Below are 23,319 nucleotides of genomic sequence, written 5' to 3'. Positions count from 1 at the left end.
TACTCAAATCTAGGGTTTCACAATCTGTTTCTATCATTCCTTAAGTACTAAGAACCTCAAATCTTTTCAGATATACTGCTGATTATTTTTTCGAGGAATGGCTTCTTGGAGGGACAGTTGTTTCTCTTAGGTCAGTTTACTCACTTCTGAAACCGACAAATCAATTGTTTCCACAAGCTAAACATGAGTGGATGGGAACAATGCAGCTTACATTTATTTGCACCCTGAAAATAAACAGCCCAGCAGTATGTGGGGGGCAACATCCAGCACCGTTATCAGAGCAGATTAAACCACGCTGGGTTTGGAGGTGACACGTACTGATCGGGGTTTCTTCCTAAATCACTTAGAATAACAGCAACCTTGTTTCTGAGATCCACAGATGCCTTGCAGATCCCAAGGCACCGAATTCTTACAAGTCTCAGAACAAATACCTTGTCAATCTGTACCCTGTTTTCACTCAATGGCTAAGTTGTTTGGACCTCTATAGTATCCAGGTTTCTGGAGAGCCAATGACTCATTTAATTAAGGGGGGCCCGAGGCTCCAGAAAGATGGCTGGAATCAACAAATCCTAAATACCGTTAATACACCTAAAACAAATCATTTACAGAATCTCAAAGAAAAATATATGCCTCTTAGTGGAAGGTGTTACGGGACATGGCTGAAAAACAAATTTTAAAAGAGCCCAACTGCTGCTGCTCTGGGTCTTTCTCTGGGCAGCGGCCAGGCACCCCTTTCCTATTTCAGAGTGGAGCAGGGAATTTCACTTTCACATAATGACACGCTCTACATGACACAGAGGTGTTCCATCCCAAGTCCTGTACACACCATATATGATTTACTTCTCATAGCCCCGGTGCTATTTATTGTCCTAGCTTTCAAAGGGGGGGGGGGTGCTCATGTCACTTATCCAAGATCACAGAGACAGTTCATGGCCCAGAGTGCCAGACTGCAAAGCAGAGACACCACCCCCCCCCACCCCCGCCATGCTGCTGCCTCGAGCTCTGGCACTGAGCTGTCCCACATTCCACCACTGCTGGCTGAGCCTGTCTGATGGCGGCCAGCCTTCAGGCATTTGTCTCCCTGGCTGGAAGCTAGCGGCAGCCCCCGCAGTCGGCCCCACATTTAGTCAGCAAATATTTGTTAAGGGCTCACAATGAGCCAAGGACCGCGCTAGGTATTAGAGGCACAAAGATAAATAAGAGACATAATCTTGAATAAGAACTCCAGATAGGGACAGGGGAGGTGAGGCTAGGAGGGAGAGGAGGGGAGGGAGAAAAAAAATGTGTAAAACAACTAACTGAGCTGGGAAGGAGGAGGGGGCAATCATCAAGCAGACAAGGTCTATGTGGGGATCAGGGGAAAAAGAATGACCCCCAAAGTATACCCACATCCTAATCCCTGGAGCCTATGAATATACTGCCCTGTGAGGTAAAAGGGGCCCTGCAGATGTGATTAACTGAAGAACCATGTGAGACAGAGACAATCCTGGGGTGTCTGGCTGGAGCTGATGTAATAGCAAGGGTCCTTATAAGTGAATGGAGGAGGAAGGAAAATCAGAGAAGCAGGTAGGAGGATGGATGGGGCCACAAGCCGAGGAATCCAGGTGAACTCCAGAAGCAGCTGGAAAAGGTGAGGAAACAGACTCCCCCCAGAGCCTCCAGAAAAAAATGCAGGCCTGCCAACACCTTGACTTTAGCCAAATGAGACCCACTTTGGACTTTCTGGCCACTCAGATGACAATCCTATCAATGTTACAGCTCGTGCCCTATCCCTTTACCTAAAAACTGCTCGATGGTCCATAAAGAGTAAGTGCTTAATGAATGCTGAATCAAGGGAAGGACTAAAGCATTTCCACAGTGCTCTTATCTAGCCAAAGCCACATGATCCGAACAAACACAGACTCTGTTGCTTGTGCAGTCAGGAAACAACTAGGAGTGACTCAAGACCGACACAGTATGTGCTCATGTGAGCAAGGCAGTACTGTGGAGTTTTGTGACTGTGCTGAATCGGTCAACTAACCGGCGGCTCTGCCTTTGTGCTCTGATTCTGATGCCTGCCTCCCTCATTCTGCTGTACCACAAGTATAAGCTTCTCCCACGATTCTGAGTGGCCAGAAAGTCCAAAGTGGGTCTCATTTGGCTAAAGTCAAGGTGTTGGCAGGCCTGCATTTTTTTCTGGAGGCTTTGGGGGGAGTCTGTTTCCTCACCTTTTCCAGCTGCTTCTGGAGTTCACCTGGATTCCTCGGCTTGTGGCCCCATCCATCCTCCTACCTGCTTCTCTGATTTTCCTTCCTCCTCCATTCACTTATAAGGACCCTTGCTATTACATCAGCCCCAGCCAGACACCCCAGGATTGTCTCAGACTTTTCCAACCTCTTTCCATGCTCCACCCCCATCCCCCCAAGCAGTCACCCAGTGCTCTCCTTGAATCCTAACTCCATGCAATGGGATGTCCTCACAGAGGTCTCATTCCCCTGACCCACCAGGCACCTACGACTGACCGCCGGCTTCACCTCCCAGGGTGTCTTGCTAGTGAAACAAACTCCACACGTCTAAAAGTGGCACCGAAGATACACAAAAGACACAGACAGGAGCCCATTCTAGAGGACTCACAAAAGACCAGGGAAGACGCAGCAGCAAGTAAATGGCGTACGATGTATTATGTACATACAGGCAGAGCACAGAGAGGCTAGGGGAGTAACAGTGGTTCTAAATACTGTGTGGAGAATCCCAACTAACGGGCAGGGACAGGAATCCAGGGAGACTCTGAGAGGAAGCCACTCTTCACGGGAGGCATCAAAGCCTGAGAGCTCAGCAGTCTGTGACACCAAGTATCCAATAGGCTGTAACACCTTACTAAGGTCTCTCCATGGCTCTCCATTCTCTCCTAGCCATGCTGGGGGCCACCACCTGAATTCTGCCTCCTAGAGCCTCTACTGACACCACAGTAATGGATTCCTGACGCTTGCCTTCCTGGGTCCAATCTCTTCTCAGTCCAGTGCCTCTGTCAATGGTTTCATCAGCCTCAATAGCCCCGACTGCATAGCTTCTCTGCTCAGAAACTTGCAATGGCCACCTGCTCCTTGCCAGAGTCAGGACAGACTCCACAACCCAACATCGACACCCCACTCCTCAGTAAGTTCCCTGCTGGCCCCGTCCTCCAACATACCTCATGCTTTTAGGGTTAGTCAAAGTCAACTGTGTACCCTGAGGCATGTGTGAATTCTTCTGTTAAAAAGCCTCAGTATCTGAAACACACCAAGGATCAAGGTTTTCCATTTGGGCCGGAAAACATCCAGAACACTGGCTCTCTCACCTCAGATGAAAGGCTGAGTCAACAGTTTGCATTTTTTGCTTGAATTTCAAAGCATTTGGCAAAATCAAACTTAAAACCTCACAATATCATCATTCCTACCAATTTTTCTTCTTGCCATTACACTCAGTATTTTGGACTTAGTTTTTCTCAACTAACATTTAAATACCTTTTTGAAAGTTACCTGGAAAAATACTTGGAATCACTGAGGTTTTCAAAAATGATTATTACTACATTTACACAGGCTAAAGGAAATCATCAAAAGAAAACTGTTCTGTGGACCTGTGGTGGGGAGGGTGTGAGGGGGACGATATGTATCCTTGGAAGCAGGAAAGAATACCTAATTGCATCCAGAATACCTTAACAGAGAAGACATTTTGGTGGTTTATGACTGAATAGAAAGACTGCTGTTCTGTATTTTCATGCTCCATTAATAACAACACTGTTTCATAGACTATAAATAATCAGCAATAGGAAGGGGCCCTTGTGTTTACCTACTACGTGGTAAAAGAAAAGCACATTTGAAATGCTTAAGAATGTGTCATTTACGCTGAGAAATCCAGAAGACATACCTGTGGTTTCTCTATTCCTGAAAGAATGTCTTGCACCCTCTTGACTTCCAACTCATACTCTGCATGGAAAAAGAAAAAAGAAGAATGGTTAATACCAGTAGAAGGTAATGAGGTTGCCCAGTTCCTTCTCCAAAGCCTTTAACTAGAGCCACCATGGAGTCAGTTGCCTGTGACCATGAACTTTTGGTACCACACACAGGATAATGACAAATCCGGAATGGCAGTGATGCCCGGGTGGGGATTTCACTGAGGCTGTGCCAACCTGCCACTGTACCGGTTTACATATTCACAAAGTTGATGAGATTAACAGTGAGTTCCATCTAATAATGCTACGGGCAACAGAAAATAAATGGTCCTAAGAAGAAGGGAAAGACTGGATCAGCTAGAAGCTGAGGCCGTATGAAGAGATAAGGCTGAAGAGACAGTGGCCAATTCATCCACAGCTGTGAGTTCAGATTTTTTAGTCAATTTTTATTCTAAGTTCAATGGGCAGCCACTGAAATGTTTAAGGAGAAAGACTGACATGGTCTCCCTTCCCCCAAGTCTGAGAAGACCTGTTTGGTTTTTCATGAAGAGTGGACATATAGAAGGTATGCATGGAACTTCTTGGAGAGATTAGTCAGCACATTGCTGTGCTGTCTGGGTGGAGGACAGAGGTCGCCTGGCCTGGGGGTGGTAGGAAAGACAGGGAGAACAGAGCTGGTTTTAGAGGTATAGGTGTTGGAGGACTGGGTGTGATAAGCAAGGGTGAAGGAATGAAAAGAATCAAGGATATATCCCAGTTTTTGGCCTGATCAACTGGATGGATGGTGATGTCTTTAAATAAGATGGGGAAGTGGGGAGGTTTTGCATGGGGCAAGAACTGTTATAGAAAGAGAAGGGGAAACATGCTTGAAGCAGAGAGGACGGGGAGGGAAGAATGTGTATTTAAAAAAGTTAAGAAGAGACTTAAACTTAAGACTATGTGTTGTAGAGGAACCAACCTCCCAACTTTCACAACCTACTTGATGTAATCTAATTCTGAACTTACAGATCTATTTAACTGTTAAACCTAGTTTATGAGGTATAAACGCTCGAGCTACATGATTGCTGAGCATATGTCCTCACCCTCAAATAGTTCAAGTCTAGTGGGGGAACGTGAAAGCAAGAGGCAATTCCATGTGATAGGTGCTTTGATATAGATAACCCAAGAGAGAGCATTCTAGAAGGCTACCTGAGAACCAACACCTCGCTGCCCCTGTGGACAAGCAGGCATTTGGAGGTAAGGAGGGAAGTGGAACTGGGGGTGAGAGGTTAGGAGACTCAGCTCTTCCCCAGGGCTATTCATACTCACTGTTCAAGTCTAATCTCAAACTCACTCTACAAGAATCCTGCCTCAACCCTACCCCCTGCCCAGCCTCCAGTTATTTTCACATGCCATTTATTTCCTCTCTCTTGATTACCAAAATCTAGAAATCCTCTTGTCTGTGTGTTCCCTTGTTTATTACTTGTCCTTCCTGCTAAAATACACATTTCGGGAAGGCAGTGATGCTACAGACTTGAAATAATTTTTTTTTCCGTGAAGAATCAGATAGTGAGTATTTTTGTTGTGTAATAAGCGAACCAAGTCTGAGTAAAGAATAGTAAGACTTGAAGCTGGCACCACCCTAAACTTTAAAAGGATCAGTTCCTTTCTTCCCTGTTGTGTTCTACTTAGACAATGTGTTTACCTCTACCTTGTTGAGAAAAAGAAACCCACTGGTGGCAATACAGGCGTTTAAATTACAACTGAGGAACTTCACCTTCAGAAGACCAAATGACAAGCTCGTTTCTAATCACGTAGTCCCAGTCCCGTTAAGATGTAGATAACAGTTTATAAGTCAAACACAGACATAATATCCTCACACTTTCTGGAAAGCCTCCTGTAGTTAAGGAAACTATAAGTAACGTGTATCTGAGAAATTAACTGTCAGTAAAAATAAATAAAATAAAATAAAAATAAAATAAGCACAGTTGCAATAGATGAACTGGTTCCCTTGTTAAAGAGGAAACTTTGTGAATCTCTGGTTACTCCAGAGTTTGCAGGACCCGATGGTCTCAAATGCTCGCATCACTAGCTATACTGCTTCCTTCTGCAGTCACTGGCACAAGGGCACGACAAGAAGCCCGAAGCCAGACCCTATCCTTGAGGTAATAAAGGTTTAGATTAGAATGGAGATAATCACCTACTCAACAAAGACGAGGGGAAGAACTGAAGAGCTCAGCAAAAGAAGAATCCTCAGGACCCTGTACTAGATAGAGGGCATGAAAGAAAGGAGTGAAGAGGGACGCTTTGTCCCATAAAAATGGAAGCTCCCTCCCCCTCGGCAGCTTTCAAACAGAGATAACAGGAGAAAATGGTCAGGCTTTTGACAGAAAATGGAAAAATGGAAAAGGAGCTTGGATTGGGGGGGAGGGTCTGTTTAAGACAGAAAAAAATGGGTTTCAGGTAAGCGCCAGAAATACAAGTGAAAGGTCCAGAATGGGATAAAAGCAACTTCCAAAGGGAGGTCAGGACTGTCCCAGTCTGCTGTGATTATGGCGAGGAAAGCTTATCTTTCTTGAGCACCCAGGTACGTGCTGGCTGGTCAAGGCACCATGCCCTGGCTCATTTGTACAACACTGTGATCAAGATGGACAGTCTCCACTCCGCCTCACAGCAGTGGACAGGGCCCGAGTCTATTTGGGTATCATGGTTTTCACCTCTGAGGCTGAACACTACACATGCAGGTGTCTTTGTTGACTGAGAAATGAGGAGGAGGAATGAGGAAGGCAACAGATGCCGGGCCCGCAGACACGATCTCCCTAGGGCCACCGACCAGTGTGTGGCCCCAAAGCAAGCAGAGCCTCTGACCGCACGGCGACAAATGAGTAAGGCTCTGGGGGTGGCGAAGGCGAGCACGTGGAGAGAGAAGAGCCGAGGGCTGAGGGGGGGGGTGGGTGTTCGCACTGGGGTGCATGGAAGCAAGAAGGTGGCGGCAGAACACCCCCGCCCACAGGTCCCATCAGAAAGCCTGGGTTGTTGGGCTTGTTTCTTTTATTTTCTTTTTTTCCATCTCTAAGAAAGCTGTCAAATAAATAGAGCAAAGGCCTTTGGATCTGAGGGTAGGTATGTGAGAAAAGGAAGAAAAAGCAGGTCATGAATGGAGCCAAATAAACAAAGGATTCTGAGAAGATCAAAACTAAAAAGGGCAGGGCCAGGGACAGAAAGGTAGTGAAGGGACAATCACTGGCCTATTATATCAGGAGAAATGCAGTTTCAAAGCCAGACTGGATTCTTTCTTTCTTTCTTTCTTTCTGTCTTTCTGTCTTTCTGTCTTCCTTTCTTCCTTTCTTCCTTTCTTTCTTTCTTTCAAGATTCTAAATGCTGAATACGGAGAAAGAAGAGAAAAATGCATTCACACCACATTTACTGAACGCTTTTCCATTTGTGCTGCCCCAGACCAGGAGAAAAGAGTAAATAAATGCCAGGCATACAATGTTCACACACAAGAGTGAAAATAAAACCCGTTCAACCGAGCTAAAGTGACAGTTACTTACTACATGTAAAGTAAACTCTCGCGTGAAAGCTAGCAGTTCGGTATGGGATGCCAAAATTCACAACTCTCCCACCTGAATAACCCAGTTCTCTCAGACCCTGGCCTGCCTCTCACAAAGCTAAATTGAACTGTGCCTCGGAGCAGTCTACAAATTATCACCCTTTCCATTCAACAGCTTTGGAGCTTAGCTATCCAGGAGATTCCAGAGTTTGGATGAAGCTTTCACTTGCTCGCCCTGCTTTCTTTACCTCTGTGGCCCCTTCGCCTCGTGCTAACGCACACACATGCCATATCGTGCATGAGGACAGATAAATAGTAGTGAATGTTCTCACAAAAATTTCCAAACGAAACCAGAAAGAACAGTTCTGGTGACCTGCCTTTCAGGAATTCTTTTATATCAAGTTAAAGAGAAAACTAGATCTCGTTTGTTTCTGTCTTTACTTCCTTAAAGAAGTTGTCTGGTGCGTGACAACTGAAGAGCAGAATGTCCTAGAAGGGGTGGGTTGGGGTGGGGGAAGCCAGGTTCTGGCACAAGGTTGTAAGACAAGGTTCTTGGACAAGGTTCTTTTCATCATCAGGCCTGCCTTCTTCCCTCTGGTTTGCAGCAAGTCAACTAATACAGAGGCAGATCTTAGAGGTCAACTTTGTATTTCTTTCTCCTTGCACTGAAGCTGCCAGGAGCTAAGCCAACAGATTAAAATCATTTTCTACCTGCTTTGATTTTCGTTGCCACCATGGCTGACGTGGATGGACAGGACAACCCACCTTTCACATCACTACCTTCCTAATATTTGAAAGCCTTTTCCTTGCAGTGAAGACTGCCAATCAGTAAAGGATTACTGGGTACTCGCAGAGGGCTCCAAAGAGACTGGGTGTTTTGTTTCACAGATACAGACACTTTTGGGGACAGGTAATTTCTTTAAAAGGAGTCAAGAGGGAAGTCTCTCGTTTAAACATATCCCGGTGAGCTGAGAACCACTCAATCTGCAAATGCCAAATAAAGGGGAAGGGGACTTCTGCACAGTAACTTACATGTTTGGTCTCCCAAGAAAATAAAGCATTTTTTAGCAAAGGGAAAGTTAAAATAAAAATATACAAGCAAGCAAATATGCTTTTTTTTTTAAAGAAAAACAAAACAAAACAACAACCCACACACATAGACGGAATATGTGTCATGTGAAGTTTAAACTTTCCACAAATAATGGTTTTCATGTTTGCTCCAAAAAGAACCTTAAGTTCAGACTGTTTGAATAACTGTAAGGCCTAAACTAATTAAAATATCCCCCTTTATAAACACAATCTACTTCTTTGGTTTGCTTCACATTTTTTCCATCTTAGAAAAGAAATGCAGCTAGACACTTAGCTGCGAGCTATAGAATGTATTTATGGTTGTAACAACCCCTTCATTCCAACAGAATGACATCAGCATTATTTCTCTGTAAACCTTCTGTCTAGTTCTCATCCGCACGCCTCATTTACAGATATGCCCGACATAACATGATATGCTTTCTCAGATCTGCCAAGAGCTGACTTCGCTACTATCTTTAATACATATTATATATTTAAACTAGGGGCATGGAAAATATGCAACTTTTGGTCATGCCCATTTTTGGGATAAGAGGCTTAAAAACCACTAAATATTCAATAAGTACTAAATGAATGGAAATAAATACTGTGGAATGAAAAAAAAATATGACTCAATAGTAAGGAAGAGTTAAATATGCAATCACTGCCTACCAATGCTAACGAGAATGAATGGGGATGAGGTAAGATGGTTTAAGAATGCTTGCTGAATTGCTTTTCTAATCAAAAAGAAAAAGAAAAAAAATCCTCTATCTTCATTTAAAAAATATTACCTATACTGAGAAAAAAGAATCAATAAATGCATACAAAAGCAGTATTAATTACTTAAGGACCTCCATTTAGTGATTATAATCCAGAGTTAATGGCATTAAAATCAAATATTAAAAATGTACAAAATCACAAGGAATAAATTTACATAATCTAGGACAATGCAGTTAATGCCCAAGGACAAATATTCCAGAAATACCTTCAGGTATCAATCATCCTGATGCTTAAAAATGCAAAAGCAAACATCTCTCTAGCCATTTACCTGGTTAAGTGGTTGGTTACTCTATTGGAAATTCTGGAAGACAGCTAAGGGAATATCAGACTCTCAACACTAAAGAGAAAGCAGCAGGCAGGTGAACATATGTCGTGGGAAGTTGCCTTCCAGTCGAGGAAAATATTTTCAAGGGGACTTGGGCTCCCAATAGATTCTGGAGCCCTAAGAGGAAGAGCAGAGGAGAGATGAATTCCTTTTGTTGGTGGAGTGGCCGGCTGGAAAGGAGGGATGGCCAGAGAATGTAAATGAGATAAGGGAGCGGGGAGACAGATCTCCTTCGAGCCTTTGTCGATATTTCTGGAACTGAGAAGAAAGAGTCATTTTCTTTCCTGGCCCAAGATTTGAGCAAAATCCTACCAGGAATATTCACATTAATCTACTCATAGGCAAAAGTGGGTCTCTGGACAAAAGCTACCTAACACTGCAAGTAATAAGAAAGACAGCCTTCTGTCCTAGGGAGTGCTAGGTCTGAGACTTGAAAGACAAGAGAAACACCAGATATAATCCCTTTGTTGACTTCCAGGTCAACTCATAGCTTCTCTCTTAAACACCTTCTTGGAATGCTAACTAAACTGGGTTGATTCTACCTGAAATATTAGGATAGTCTCTGTTCATTTCTGTCAAATTTCTGAAGAAAAATTCTTGAGTTCACAAAAATCACACTTGTACATGGAACTAGACGAACACAGCTAGTATTTTTTAAGAACATCAAATTAAACAGCAATGAAAACCCCACAAAAATGGATGAAGTATTACATAGATATGCTTGCCTGTCAAGCATGACTAGACTTCAGTCCTCTCCTTTCCTTCCCTCTGTGTGTCTGAGACACTTCACTGGCTAGCTCAGTCCTAACCTATGCCAGATATAGCTCTTTTATTTTGGGGGAAGGCTCAACTCCATGATTACCCAGTAAGAGCTGGTACCCTCCCTGGGTGTGTAACAGGAAGGCAATCGCTTAAACACAGGATAGAACGACTTACAAACGTAATTAAAGTTTATACACTACTTTCTGCGTTGGCATCTGTAAACGTTTCCACAAAATGTTTTTTCATTAAGACTTGGCATGCCACATTGAAAACTTCTCAAGTGGCTTTATTCAAAACTTTTGCCAAGACTGTGTCAACTAACAGGCAGAATCCAGAGAGAACAATGTTGTAACACATTAAATTCGAAAGAGAATTTTAATATTTATAACACCTATATGAACACTTTCTACACCTACATTTTCTTAATTGACGTCCCATAGGACTAACCTACACATCTGAGGGTGAGGCTGGATATTCAGTCAATGGCAAAGAACCCAGTGAAGCTCATCAGCTGACACGGGGATCAAACTCAGAGCTAACTCTGTGTGCTAGAGCTCCAAATCATTCCCCAGAGTTTTAGCACATGGAAAAGTCCTTACTACCCATGGTACAACCGACCTCACCCAGAAATCAGCGAAGGATATAAGTGGGTACATACTCAGATGCATATTAGCTGCAAGGCAGGTAATATCAATGAGTAAAAGAAGGTGGACGTATTACGCAAAAGGGAAGGGTAAAGACTGTGGAAAACTGAAAAAGCCTTCACCCTATTTAACAGGGGGAGCTGCTGTGTATCACAATCAATTATTGCCAGGCAGGATCATTGGTCTAAGGCTGACCGATACTGCCATTTTACCAGAGAATCCAGAAATGGAAAAATTTTCAGGAAATTGCCTGATTTGTACAAATATACATTGTCAAACACCTTTTAATCTATTGAAAAGTGAAGGAGTTAGTACTACAAATACCCATACACCTTTCACCTAGACTGATCAATTGCTAACATTTTGCTATACTCGTATGTTCACATTTTATCTCTACACACACACACACACACACACACACGTATTGTTTTCGAGAACCACTTGGAAGGAACTTGTTCATCTTATGACAGATCTTGAGTTTACCCCAAAAGCTTCAGCGTGTCTTTCCTAAGAACAAGGACCTTCTCGCACACAACCGTAACATCACAACCAAAAGATTTAACACCAACAGAATAAAATCTCATATACATCCCATATTCATATCACCCAATCATTCCAATGATATTAGTATCTTTAATGTTTTCCCCCCTAATCCAGGATCCAACAGAGAAACACATGTGAGATTCATCTACCCAGTTTTGTTCATCTTCTTTAACCTAGAACAGAAGTCCCCCATATTTTTTTGTCTTCCTAAAGTTGTTATTTTTGAAGAGTCTAGACCAGGTTTCTTCGAGCATGTAGCACTATCTGAAATGTATACCTATTTCCTCATATTTAGATTCAAATTAAAAATTTTGGCAAGAATTCTCTAGATATAATTCATCCAATACACGAGGAAGCAAACAGTACCAGTTGGAAGCTTTTGGTGAAGCTCTGCACTGTGATGACCTGGTTACAGTGTTGGGTAACCTGTTCCTCCACAGTGAAAACACATTCTCCTCCTTTCACTTGAGGGTTAAACAATGATGATCTTTGCCAGAAGGTATTATATTAATAGTTGCAAGATGATGATAAAGCTTTCTATCATTCTTTCTACGTGTATTAATTCTTCCTTCACTTTAAAGTATATATGAATTCATGGATTCTTTTTATTAAAAACATTGTAAGACTCCAATGCAATCCTTCTTTTTGATGCTAAAACTATACCAAATGTAGCCAGTGGGAGGCCCTTCAAACTGTTTTCTATGTCCCTTTGCCCACCTCCTTAACACTTCTGTTTTGAACACTTATTAAATATTCCGCCTAGGGGTACCTGGGCGGCTCAGTCAGTTAAGCGACTGCCTTGGGCTCAGGTCATGATCCCAGAGTTCTGGGATCCAGCCCCGCATGTGGCTCCCTGCTCAGTGGGAAGCCTGCCTCTCCCTCTCCCACTCCCCCTGTTTGTGTTCCTGCTCTCGCTGTCTTTCTCACTGTCAAAGAAATGAATAAAATCTTCAAAAAAAAAAAAAAATTCTGGCTAAAGGTCGCTTGGCCAATAGCACAGAAATGTGCAGACTGCTGGTGAGAGATTTTAGTAGCATAAAGTAGAATTTATCAAAATTCATCCAAATTTTTCAGATTTGTCAAAAGCCACTACTAGCCAAGGATTTTCTAATTTAAAAGCTACTAGAAAGAAAAACAACATGTAAATCCATTTCTGGTTTCTAAGTCTTTTAGCAATTAAAGATAAAACAAAGCAACCCAATAACCCAAGAGTCATTCATCTTAAATGGCATTTTAAGACAACGCAAACTTGAAACAATCATTAGGTAAAAGAAGAAATCAAACGGAAAATAATAAATTATCCAAAACCAATGAAAATGAAACACAAGACAAAAGTTATGGGATACAGCAAAAGCAGTTATGAGAGGAAAGTTTACAGCAATAAACACATATATTAAGAAGTCAGAATGACTTTAAATAAACAACTTTCAAATCAGGAAACTAGAAAAGGAACAAACTAAGCCCAAAGTCAGCAGAAGGAAATATTAAGGATCAGAGTAGAAATAAATGAAAGAGAAAACAGAAAAGAGAAAGTATCAATGGATCCAAGAGCTGGTTCTCCAAAAACGATAAAATTGACAAACCTTCAGCTAGACTAAGAAAAGACGACTCAAAACTAGAAATTGAAGATAAATTATAAATGATAGCACAGAAATACACAGAATCATAAGTGATTACTATGAATAATTACCAACAATTTATGTACCAAGAAGGAATGGATACATTTCTAGAAATAAGCAACCGACCAAGACTGAATTTGGAAGAAATAGAAAATCTGAACAGACCAATCACAAGAGATTAAATCAGTATCAAAAAACTCCCAACTTAGAAAACTCCAGGACCAGATGACTTCACTGGAGAATTCTTTCCAATATTTAAAGAAAATACCAATCCTCCTTAAACTTTTCCAAAATATTGAAGAGGACGGAACACTTCCAAACTTAATTCTGCAAAGCCAGCATTACTTTAATACTAAAACCAGATAAAGATACTACAACAAAACTGCAGGCCAGTATCTCCAATGAATACAGATGCAAAAATTCTCAACAAGATATTAGCAAACCAAATTTAAGAACGCATTAAGAGGGTTTAACCTTGAGATGAAAGGATGGTTGAACATACACAAATCAACAAATATAATACATCATATCAATAAAATGAAAGATAAAAATTATACCATCATCTCAACAGCTGCAGTTAAAAGCATTTGACAAAATACAACATCCTTTTGTGATAAAAATTCTTAACAGTTGGGTATAGAAGGAACATACCTCAACCTAATAAAAGCCATACATACGTAACAAACATTATACGCAGTGGAGACAAATTAAAAGGTTTCTACTCAGTCACAAACAAAAAGGATTCCGATTCTCATGACTCCCATTCAATATAGTGCTGGATGTTCAAGCTACAGCAATTAGGCAAGACAAAGAAATAAAAGGCATGCAAACTGAAATGGGAGTAGAACTGTCATTGTAAAATCCTGTACAATCAGTCTAAAATTTCTAGAATTAACCAACAATTTCAGCAAAATGGGAGGATACAAAATCAAAATATAGAAATCAACTGCATTTCTTTACACTAATGAGGAAGCATCTGAAAAAGAAATAAAACATTCTAATCACAATAGCATCAAAACCAAAATACTTTGGAATAAATCTGACCAAAGAAGTAAAAGATGTGTACAATGCAAACTATAAATTCTGCTGAAAAGAAATCAAAGGCACAAACAAAAGATATCCCATGTTCATGAGTCAGAATTATTAATATTGTTAAAGTGACCATACTATCCAAAGCTATCTACAGATCAACATAATCTCCATCAAAATACAAAAGGCCCTCTCCACAGAAAGAAACAATCCTAAAATTTGTGTGGAACCACAAAAGATCTCCAGTAGGTAAAGCAATCCTGAGAAAAAAGAACACAGCTGGAGGTATCACACTTTCAAATTTCAAACTATACCACAAAGACACAATAATAAAATCAGAATGGTACCGTCACAAAAAAAGGTACAATGACCAATGGAACAGATTAGAGAGCCCAGAATTAAGCTCTGGCATATATGGCCAACTAATATGTAACAAGGGAGAAAAGAATACCCAACAGAGAAAGGGCAATCTTTTCAACAAATGATGCTGGGAAAACTGGAGAAACACATGTAAAACAATGAAATTGGACTCCTATCTCTCACCACTCAAAAATTAACTCAAAATAGGAGTAGAATCTGGAAAGAAAGGAAAAAAAAAAAAAAGAATAAGCGAAAAGGAGAATCAGATCTATAAATACAGAGAACAAACTGATAGTTGTCAGAGGGGTAGGGGATCAGGCAAAATGGAACACTGAGTCAATGATATTCTAACAGAGATGTATAAGGACAGATAGCAGCTACATTTGTAGTGAACTTGTCCAATCACTATGCTGTACACCTGAAACTAAGATAACACTGTATCAACTGTACTAAAAAAAATAAATAAAATAAACAAACAAACAACAGATTCTATAGCTTCTAGTTAAGTTTAGGTGCAGTGAATACCATAATCCAAAGATGTTTAGGTGCTGAATGTGTGAATATGTTAGGCTACATGGTAAAGGAGAATTAAGGTGGAGGAAGAAATTAAGATTCCCAATGACCAGATCTTAAAATAGGGATATTATCCTGGATTATCCTGATGGGCCCAACGCAATCAACAAACATCTTTAAAAGACTATAAAATGATAAATTTATATTGTTAAAAAAAAAAAGAAAACAAAATAGATGGAAGGTCAAAATGTAAAGATATGATACCATAAAACTCTGAGAAGAAAACGCATAGGTAAGAAGCTCACTGATAATGGTCTTGTAAATAATTTTGAGGGCATGATATCAAAAGCATAAAAGAAGAAAATCAATAAATTGAACTACACCAACTCAAAAGCTTTTGCACACTAAAAGAAACTACTAAATAGACAACTTATGGAAGGAGAGAAACTTTTGCAAATGATCTAACAAATAAAGGGTTAATATCCACAATATAAAAACAAACAATATAACAACAAAAATCTGACTAAAAAATAGGAAGAGCAACACACACATTTCTCCAACGAGGACATCAAATGGCCAACAGACACATGAAAATATGCTCAGCATCACTATTCCTCAGATAAATGAAAAGCAAAACAACAATGAACTATTACCACACACCTGTTAGAAGAGCCATCTTCAAGAAGACGGAAAAGAACAGGTGCTGGCAAGGATGTGATGAAAAGGGAACTCTTATACATTGATGATGGGAATGTAAATTGGGCCAACTACTACGGAAAACAATATGGAGATTCCTCAGAAAGTTAAAAAGATCTACCATATGATTCAGCAATTCCACTTCTGGGTTTATACCCAAAGGAAATGAATACAGGATTTTGAAGAGATACATGCATTCTCATATTTATCACAGCATTATTCACAACAGCCAAGACATGAAAGCAACCCAAATGCCCGTCAACAGATGAGCAGATGAAAAAAAATGTGGTGTATATACTCAATGGAATATTACTCAGCCATGAGAAAGACAGACATCTTCCTATTTAGGACAACATGGATGAACCCTGAGCACACTATGCTAAGCGAGGTAAGTCAGACAAAGAACAGCATTATGTGTCACTTACGTAGATTCTAAAAGTTAAACCTGGAAAAATATGGAGTAAAATGGTGGGTATGAGGGAATTGGGGAAAGGGGGAAGTGGACGGGGAAGAGAGTGGTTGAGATAAAAGTGATGGTATTTAAAGGTACAAACTTAAAATGAACAGTATATAAGCCATAGTGATCTAATGCCCAGTATAATGAATATAGATGATAATATGTACTATAATCTTATAATGTGATAAATATCACTATATTGGCAATTACATTACAAAAGATAAATCAAAGTAACACACTATACACCTTAAACACTATGTAACACACCAAATTCATATATAAAAAAGACATAACGCAGATTAAACATAAATCCTGTTAAGCCATTATTCAATTCAGAGGGTTACAACTTCCATGGAAAATGACTATATAGTCCCTGACCTAAATAAACTGAAGAATGCGGAAAGAAACCACCCTACAGCTAACTTTAACTCTAGAAAGTCAAGTTAGTTATGGTAAACTTTAAGTAGAAAAACACTGAACACATTTGGCTTTTCTTCGACTGTACAATTCCTGCTCTCAATTTAATCTGGCCATGTTTCATTTCTTGTTCTTCCTAATCAACACTTCCCTTATAAACAGATAATCAAAAGAGACAGCACCATCTGTCCCAGTTCAGAAAAGAAAATGGACTGTACTCTAAACGCATGGTGCGGAGTCGAAGAAACTAAAGTGGAAAGTTAGATTGGGCAGATAAGGTCTACATGGAGGATGCTACCAGAGATTTTCCTCCAAGACTGTGACCTCTCCTTGACAACCAGAAACCCTCTACTCCTAAGGTTTCAGGATCTTACTCTCTAAAACATCTATGACAGAGCAGAACTCTCACAAGTCCATGCTCAGCATTAAAGAAGTTGTGTGTTGCTTTCGAGCAAATGATACTCCATACCAAAATCACACGTGCTGATCTTGCTGTCTCATTCTAAGTCTTTCATAAAACTAAATCATTTGGAATTTAAAGTATTCAGTTTCTGTACAAAATAAAACTCCTAAGCTGCGTAGCTGGTGACTGTTTTCAAATGGACCACCCTAGTTATCCAAAACAGGGTAGACACAGGCCTTAGTATGTAGACCTTTTACATGTACATTAAAATTCAGTCCAAAGGTCTGAGAACTGCAATAATGACATTTAAGCCCCAAACTAGCTCTACAAGTAGCACACCTTACCAGCCACATTTTAATGTCTACAGATGATAAATCGTCCCCCCTGATCTCCATCTCCTAACAGCATGGGTGTGCCACTGCTGGATCACGGTGAGCTCATCAGGTCTGAGGGAAACCCCTCAGCAAAAGTAGCCATTTTATTTGGGTCACAGAGCAAACTGGACAAGAGGTAAACATCCGCAAGAAGAAAATAGAAAGACCGCACAGAAGAAAAAAATTTAAAAGAGATGGCCAAAGTGGGGATGGAGGGGATGAATGACAGATTTAAAGAGAGCCACAACATGGCTCAGCAAATACATTAAACTGACAACTTCTTTGCTAGGTAACTGATTGATAATAATTTCCTAGAGATTATAATGATCAAGTTTCTATTCTAAGATACCAAAATATAAAAGGCTTTTAAGTTACCCACAGATGGGTATGCACACGACTCTATCCCCCCTCTCCTGGTCTAGCTGACTCCTTTCCTCCCTCATGTCTCCATTCAGAGATCAATTCTTTCAGGCAGTGTTGCCCTTCTCACCCACTGGCACTGGTGTTCTTTGTAGGATCTTCCCTAATATCCTGTCTTCCTCTCCATAGTTAAGTATACATCCCACTGCGTGTTCCTGTTCACAGTAAACCCTTTCCGCCGCTACATAATGGGAAAGGTGAGTTTCATGAGTACAGCAATCGGATCTGTGCCATGTGTCATTGGTTCCCCAGTGCTGCCTACTCAGTGCCTGGCATGGCAACATTTACTACACATATGACTGAATAAATGGTCAGAGAAACACTACCTACGAACACACATACTGTGCTTTTAATCTCTGCTTAATCTTTTAAGCACCATGGTAGACAACAAGATGGGGAGAGTTATAAGGGGAAGGCACCGTGATAGCTCATGACATTATACCAAATAATGTATTATGACCACATTGTCTCAAACACCCGCAGATCCTTATTTTTGCACAGGAAACCAAAATGCACATATGAAATAAGTTCGGTAAGAATCCTAAATTTGTTGTGGATTAGAAACATTTCTATAACTAAAGCTAAGTCTGCCTGACAAAAAAACTCAAAGTCATTAAGCTTGCCATGATGATAAAAATGTAACAGTACATTACTAATCAAGCAACGGAGAATTTTTTACCTACTAGGGGTAGCTTTTTAAAATGTGTTATGTACTAATCTGATTGCAGAAAATTAAATCAGAATGCACCACGTTGTTTTTAGTGGCTAAAATGCTTTGGTTTTGTTTAATCAAGTTAGCTGTTTTCCAGCTTTCCTGTTCCACAATAGTTTTTTTGTGTGCACAAATCCTGCATCTCTAAAGAACCATTTGAGATGACTCTATTATGCCTATTTAGCAATTAATTACTCAGCCAAAGAGGCAAGTTTGACCTGCAGAAGTATTTGCACGTCTCCCTCTTTGCAATCTTAATGCATGCTTCCAATTGCCCTGACTACCCTTTCTCCTTTCCGCCTTGGAGTATGTGACCATCTGGCTGCCTTTCTTCCCATAATTAACAGTCCTCCGACTGCAATCCCAATAAACGAAAAGCTCAGCAATTTCCATTAAGGGATCTCATTCTTTGCATTGCTCTCAATCCCAGGCCCGCAAAGTCCTTGGCTTTGCTGCAGGCTCAGTCTTTACCAGCTTACCACCTGTAGCAAGCCATCTAACAGTTAGATACTCAGAGTAAAACAGTGCCATTTGCTCAAACGTTCACTTCCAAAAAGAGTCTATTTACCCTTAGGCAAAAAATTCAGATTTTCTTGATGCTACTGGCAATAAGCATTTCAACTCACTGAAGCTTTCCCAATAAACTCCCGAGCAAACCTCTACAACTAAGAGTTAAACAAAAAGATGTCTCAAGAGAGAAGAACCAGAATGGTGCGTGCACGGAAGTTCCATCTAATGCCTCCAGAGGAAAAGATGTATTGTTTCATTTGCAAATTAACCATAAGGAATGAAGACACAAGTGGGCTTTGAATTTTAGGTTTAAAAAAAGTATCATTATTTTTCTATCAATGTATCCATTAGAATAAAATGTTATTATAATATTTTGAATTGCCAGAGCAACCCAAAGAATTATAAAATATAGCCTAAGAATATTCAGTTATAATTAGATAGGTCTCCATATGGTATTGTTATCAGCTGAATTGTGTTTCCCTTCAAATTCACACTTTGAAGTTCTAATCCCCCAGTACCTCAGAATGGGACTGTATTTGGAGATAGTGTCTTTGCATAGGGTAATTTAGTTAAAATAAGGTCATGAGGGTGACCCCAAACCCAATATGACTAATGTCGTAACTTAAAAGCAGAAGGAATTTGGACATAGGCACATACACATAGAAGATGATATGAAGACAAAGGGAGAAGACAGCCATCTACAAGCCAAAGAGAGGAATCTGGAAAAGAGCCTTTCCTCACATCCCTCAGAAAGAACCAGCCCTGAAAACACTTTTGATCTTAGATCTAGACCCCAGCACTGTGGGAAAATATCTGTTGGTTAAGCTGCCCAGTCTGGGGTCTCTGTTACGGCGGCCCTAGAGATCTAACACATGTACCATGTATTTGCAAATGTAATATTTGGTGTTAGTACATCCATTTTCTAGATACGGACACTGCAAACAGGAGAGTTTAAGAATTTGGTGAAGATCACCGGGGCAAATCAGAAAGGACTCTAGGTCTTCTGATGCTTAGTCTATTTTTTCTTGGAGAACCTCCAGAACCTCCTCTCATCCTGCCATCTACTACGTCCAAGAGGAGTAAGAGAAGGGTGGAGAGAACAATTTTACTTATGATAGACAAACAAATCAGTCTGAAGGGATTGCTAGACTCCTTGGTTTAGTACAAAATAATTACACTGAAAGTTCAAATGTGTTTACACTACCCTTCCATGAGAGGTCACATCCAATTACAAAATTCAGAAGTCCAGAGAGAAGCTACCGAAAATCATTTGTAAACCGATTCCAAAAAAGACCACTTCCTACAATACTTCCACAGACTTACTCCATGCCAATACATCAGTACCACAATATTTCCCCCTTTCCTCCCCCGCCCCTCCCATATAGAAATGGATCTTTCAGGATGTTTTGAGGCTAGAACACTATTATGCAGTTAATTGCTTCCAAAACACGTTACAATATTTTTGCAGCTGACTGTGGCTTTAGAGAAGAAGCACATACTGGTTCCAAAAGAAGAGACTATGTTGGACCATCAACTACAGCTGTTTGCTGTGCAAGGCCACCTGAAATATCTGTGTGTTGTTTTCTTCCCAACCAGCCAGTACACAGTGTATCCAGACCACACTTATTTATGGCTCCAGCTGTTTGGCTGCATTTTCAGACACTCAGCCATCGCTCAAAAGGAGAGCAGCCATTTTCCTTAAGTGTTTCATCAGCAAGGCTAGAGGAGCGGCTAAACTGTAGAGCGGATGTGAATTCTGTTCTTAGATTACATAACAGCCATTAAAACATAAATTAATATCTTTGCACAGGAACAGCAGAATGGAGTTCCCAATCTGACCTTCTTAACCACCGAGTAAAAGTCTCACCGATACGTTCCTTTGTGAATGGTGCAGCTCAGGCCTGTGTTTCTGAGATTAACAGTTGCTCTGTTGGAAGGTCCTCATCAAAAGCCACCAGGGACAGAGGACCCTGGGGCTGGGGAGTAAGAGCGGGGGTGGGAGGGCGGTGGCCTATAATCAGGCTGCCGGGCAGTGAAAGGTGGCTGGCTTCAAAGGCTTTTCTGACTGCATGGCAAATTTCTAAAGGAGTGGACACACAAAAAAAAGAGCTGAGGAGACGGATTCAGGAGTTTCTTTCAGCAGCAAATGGTTGAAGTACTTAGCTGTAATGACTGCAGTGTGAACTGGCCTTCATCGGAATGTAATTAGGCTGGTCGTGTTATGGTGAGCTAGTCTTCATGTCTACATTTTGAAGGAAATGTGAAACTCGTCTTCTCCCCCCGCTTGCCTCCTGAGCTTTGCATCAGTACATTATAAAACAGTGGTTACTACAACGCGACACGCAATGGAGCTGGAGATGGCCGCACTGAATCGTGACCCGTATCATCTAAGGGAGTGGCCTGTTAAGGTTCATCATCCCCAACCATGAAGGTATCACATGTGATAAGGAATCACATATTCCAGCAGGATAAAGTGAAGTGAACTAGAGAAACACCAAATAGGTTTTGTGCAGATTTAGGTTTACTAGCTACCTAAGATGGTGAAATTAGAAGCATTCCATCTGCTCACCAGCTGTGGTCCCTAATCCTCTTTAATAACTTCAGCTTGCACAACTCCATGAGAATCCAAGCGTCTTCCAAATTTGACTTTACATTAGTTGCCAGAACTGATTCTGAGACACCAGTCTCCAGCGAAAGCTGCATAAAGTTGATTTTGCTGGCAGGTGTTCATTTTCAGAGGAGGGAAAGGAAGTCGGAAGAGAGATTAAGACTGGGAAGACAGAAATTAAGGAGGTTCCAAGGTCATCACACTGAGTTTGCAGGGTTCTGTGTTCTGTGTTCTCCAGCAAAATCCAAAGGCTCCAATAAAGAGTATTGGCCTGACATATGAAATTAATAACTCCCTGAAAGTTGTACAAGGCAACATCTAAATACAGGTCACATCCATTTGTGTCTAGAATGAGGTTCTGTGTTCCACAGTAGTCAGTCCTTAACCCCGCTGCAATCCATAACCTCTGCCTGTTGGTCACCGACCAGAGACAGGGTCAGGGTGCTGTAAGATGTTCCCACTGTCACAAAGCTCAGCCACTTTTTCCTTAAGGTACCAAAGGCAGTTTCAAGCTAGGCTCCCTAGAGGTGGTCACCATAGCTCAACACAGGAACAGAAGAGGTATTCTAACCAAACAAAATACCAAAGTTTTTTAAGTCACAAGCATAGCTCATGGTACATGTTTTATTCCTTTTAAACACCGAAATACCTTTCCATCCCCCACCCTCAGAGGGTTATTGTGGAGAGCAGGAGAAAGAATGATCCTGATTCTGGACCTCAGTGACAACATTGGTTTCAAGCAAACACAGGTTTATAGTATCTCCTTTATGATTAGTTCAGATTGCTAGAATCTTTTGAGGAAAAAAAGCTGGAATTAGAGGTCTCTGCTTAAGCCCAGTGGTGAGGGAGACCTCAGTGACAATATCATATGGACCAGGATTTGCTTATTTTTCACATGAGTTCTTCCAGAACAAGCTTATCTCCTATGCTACATATCACTGAGGCTTTCTTTCCTAGAATGCTATTACTGGGATGGGGTTGGGGGTAGTTGGGTGTGTCTCTCTGAACCAAGATGGTAGAGTCCACCCTTGTTCCAAATGCTCTCATACGGGGATGGATAATAATCTCAAAGTTAAATGTGCTGCTTTCTCATTCTATTAACATCTGGAAGGTGATACATCCCCATTTTTATTTCTGGCACAGACCAGAAGTCCACTTAAGAACTCCCTCATCAGAGGGGCGCCTGGGTGGCTCAATGGGTTAAGGCCTCTGCCTTCGGCTCAGGTCATGATCTCAGGGTCCTGGGATTGAGCCCCACATCAGGCTCTCTGCTTGGCAGGGAGCCTACTTCCTCCTCTTTCTCCCTTCCTGCCTCTCTGCCTAATTGTGATCTCTGTCTGTCAAATAAATAAACAAAATCTTATTAAAAAAAAAAAAAATTCCCTCCTCTGAGTATGGTAACCACGTGAGGAAGCTCTTGCTGGAAAAGCCAAGTGGGACCAAGTGCATACAGTCCCTAACAAAGGTGCACAGTGGTTAAAAAATCAGGTTCCACAATGTTTCCCAACAGTCAGAAAGAGGATTTTCATCTCATCTTTCACTAGAATGAGCACATATAAAAACCTTTCTGAGGGCCAAAGATGCTAAGTAATACAGAAATTGTAATACCATTTTTTTTCAAAAATTCTTTAATAAAAGGG

At 41.0% G+C, this 23,319-nt stretch overlaps 1 protein-coding gene across 2 annotated transcripts in view; it reads right to left on the bottom strand.

The window, feature by feature from the left end:
- The window catches only part of FNDC3B (fibronectin type III domain containing 3B), a 342,975-nt gene that overhangs the window by 95,320 nt on the left and 224,336 nt on the right, over nt 1–23,319 (bottom strand). For both annotated transcript variants that reach the window (XM_082688730.1, XM_082688731.1), the window contains exon 7: nt 3,886–3,944. In XM_082688730.1, the coding sequence (XP_082544856.1) occupies nt 3,886–3,944 (59 nt within the window). The remainder of the gene's footprint in view (nt 1–3,885; nt 3,945–23,319) is intronic.

Source organism: Mustela nivalis, assembly GCF_964662115.1.
Source record: "Mustela nivalis genome assembly, chromosome: 1".
In the NCBI taxonomy this organism is placed as follows: domain Eukaryota; kingdom Metazoa; phylum Chordata; class Mammalia; order Carnivora; family Mustelidae; genus Mustela; species Mustela nivalis.
This window is presented reverse-complemented; position numbering and strand designations above follow the sequence as displayed.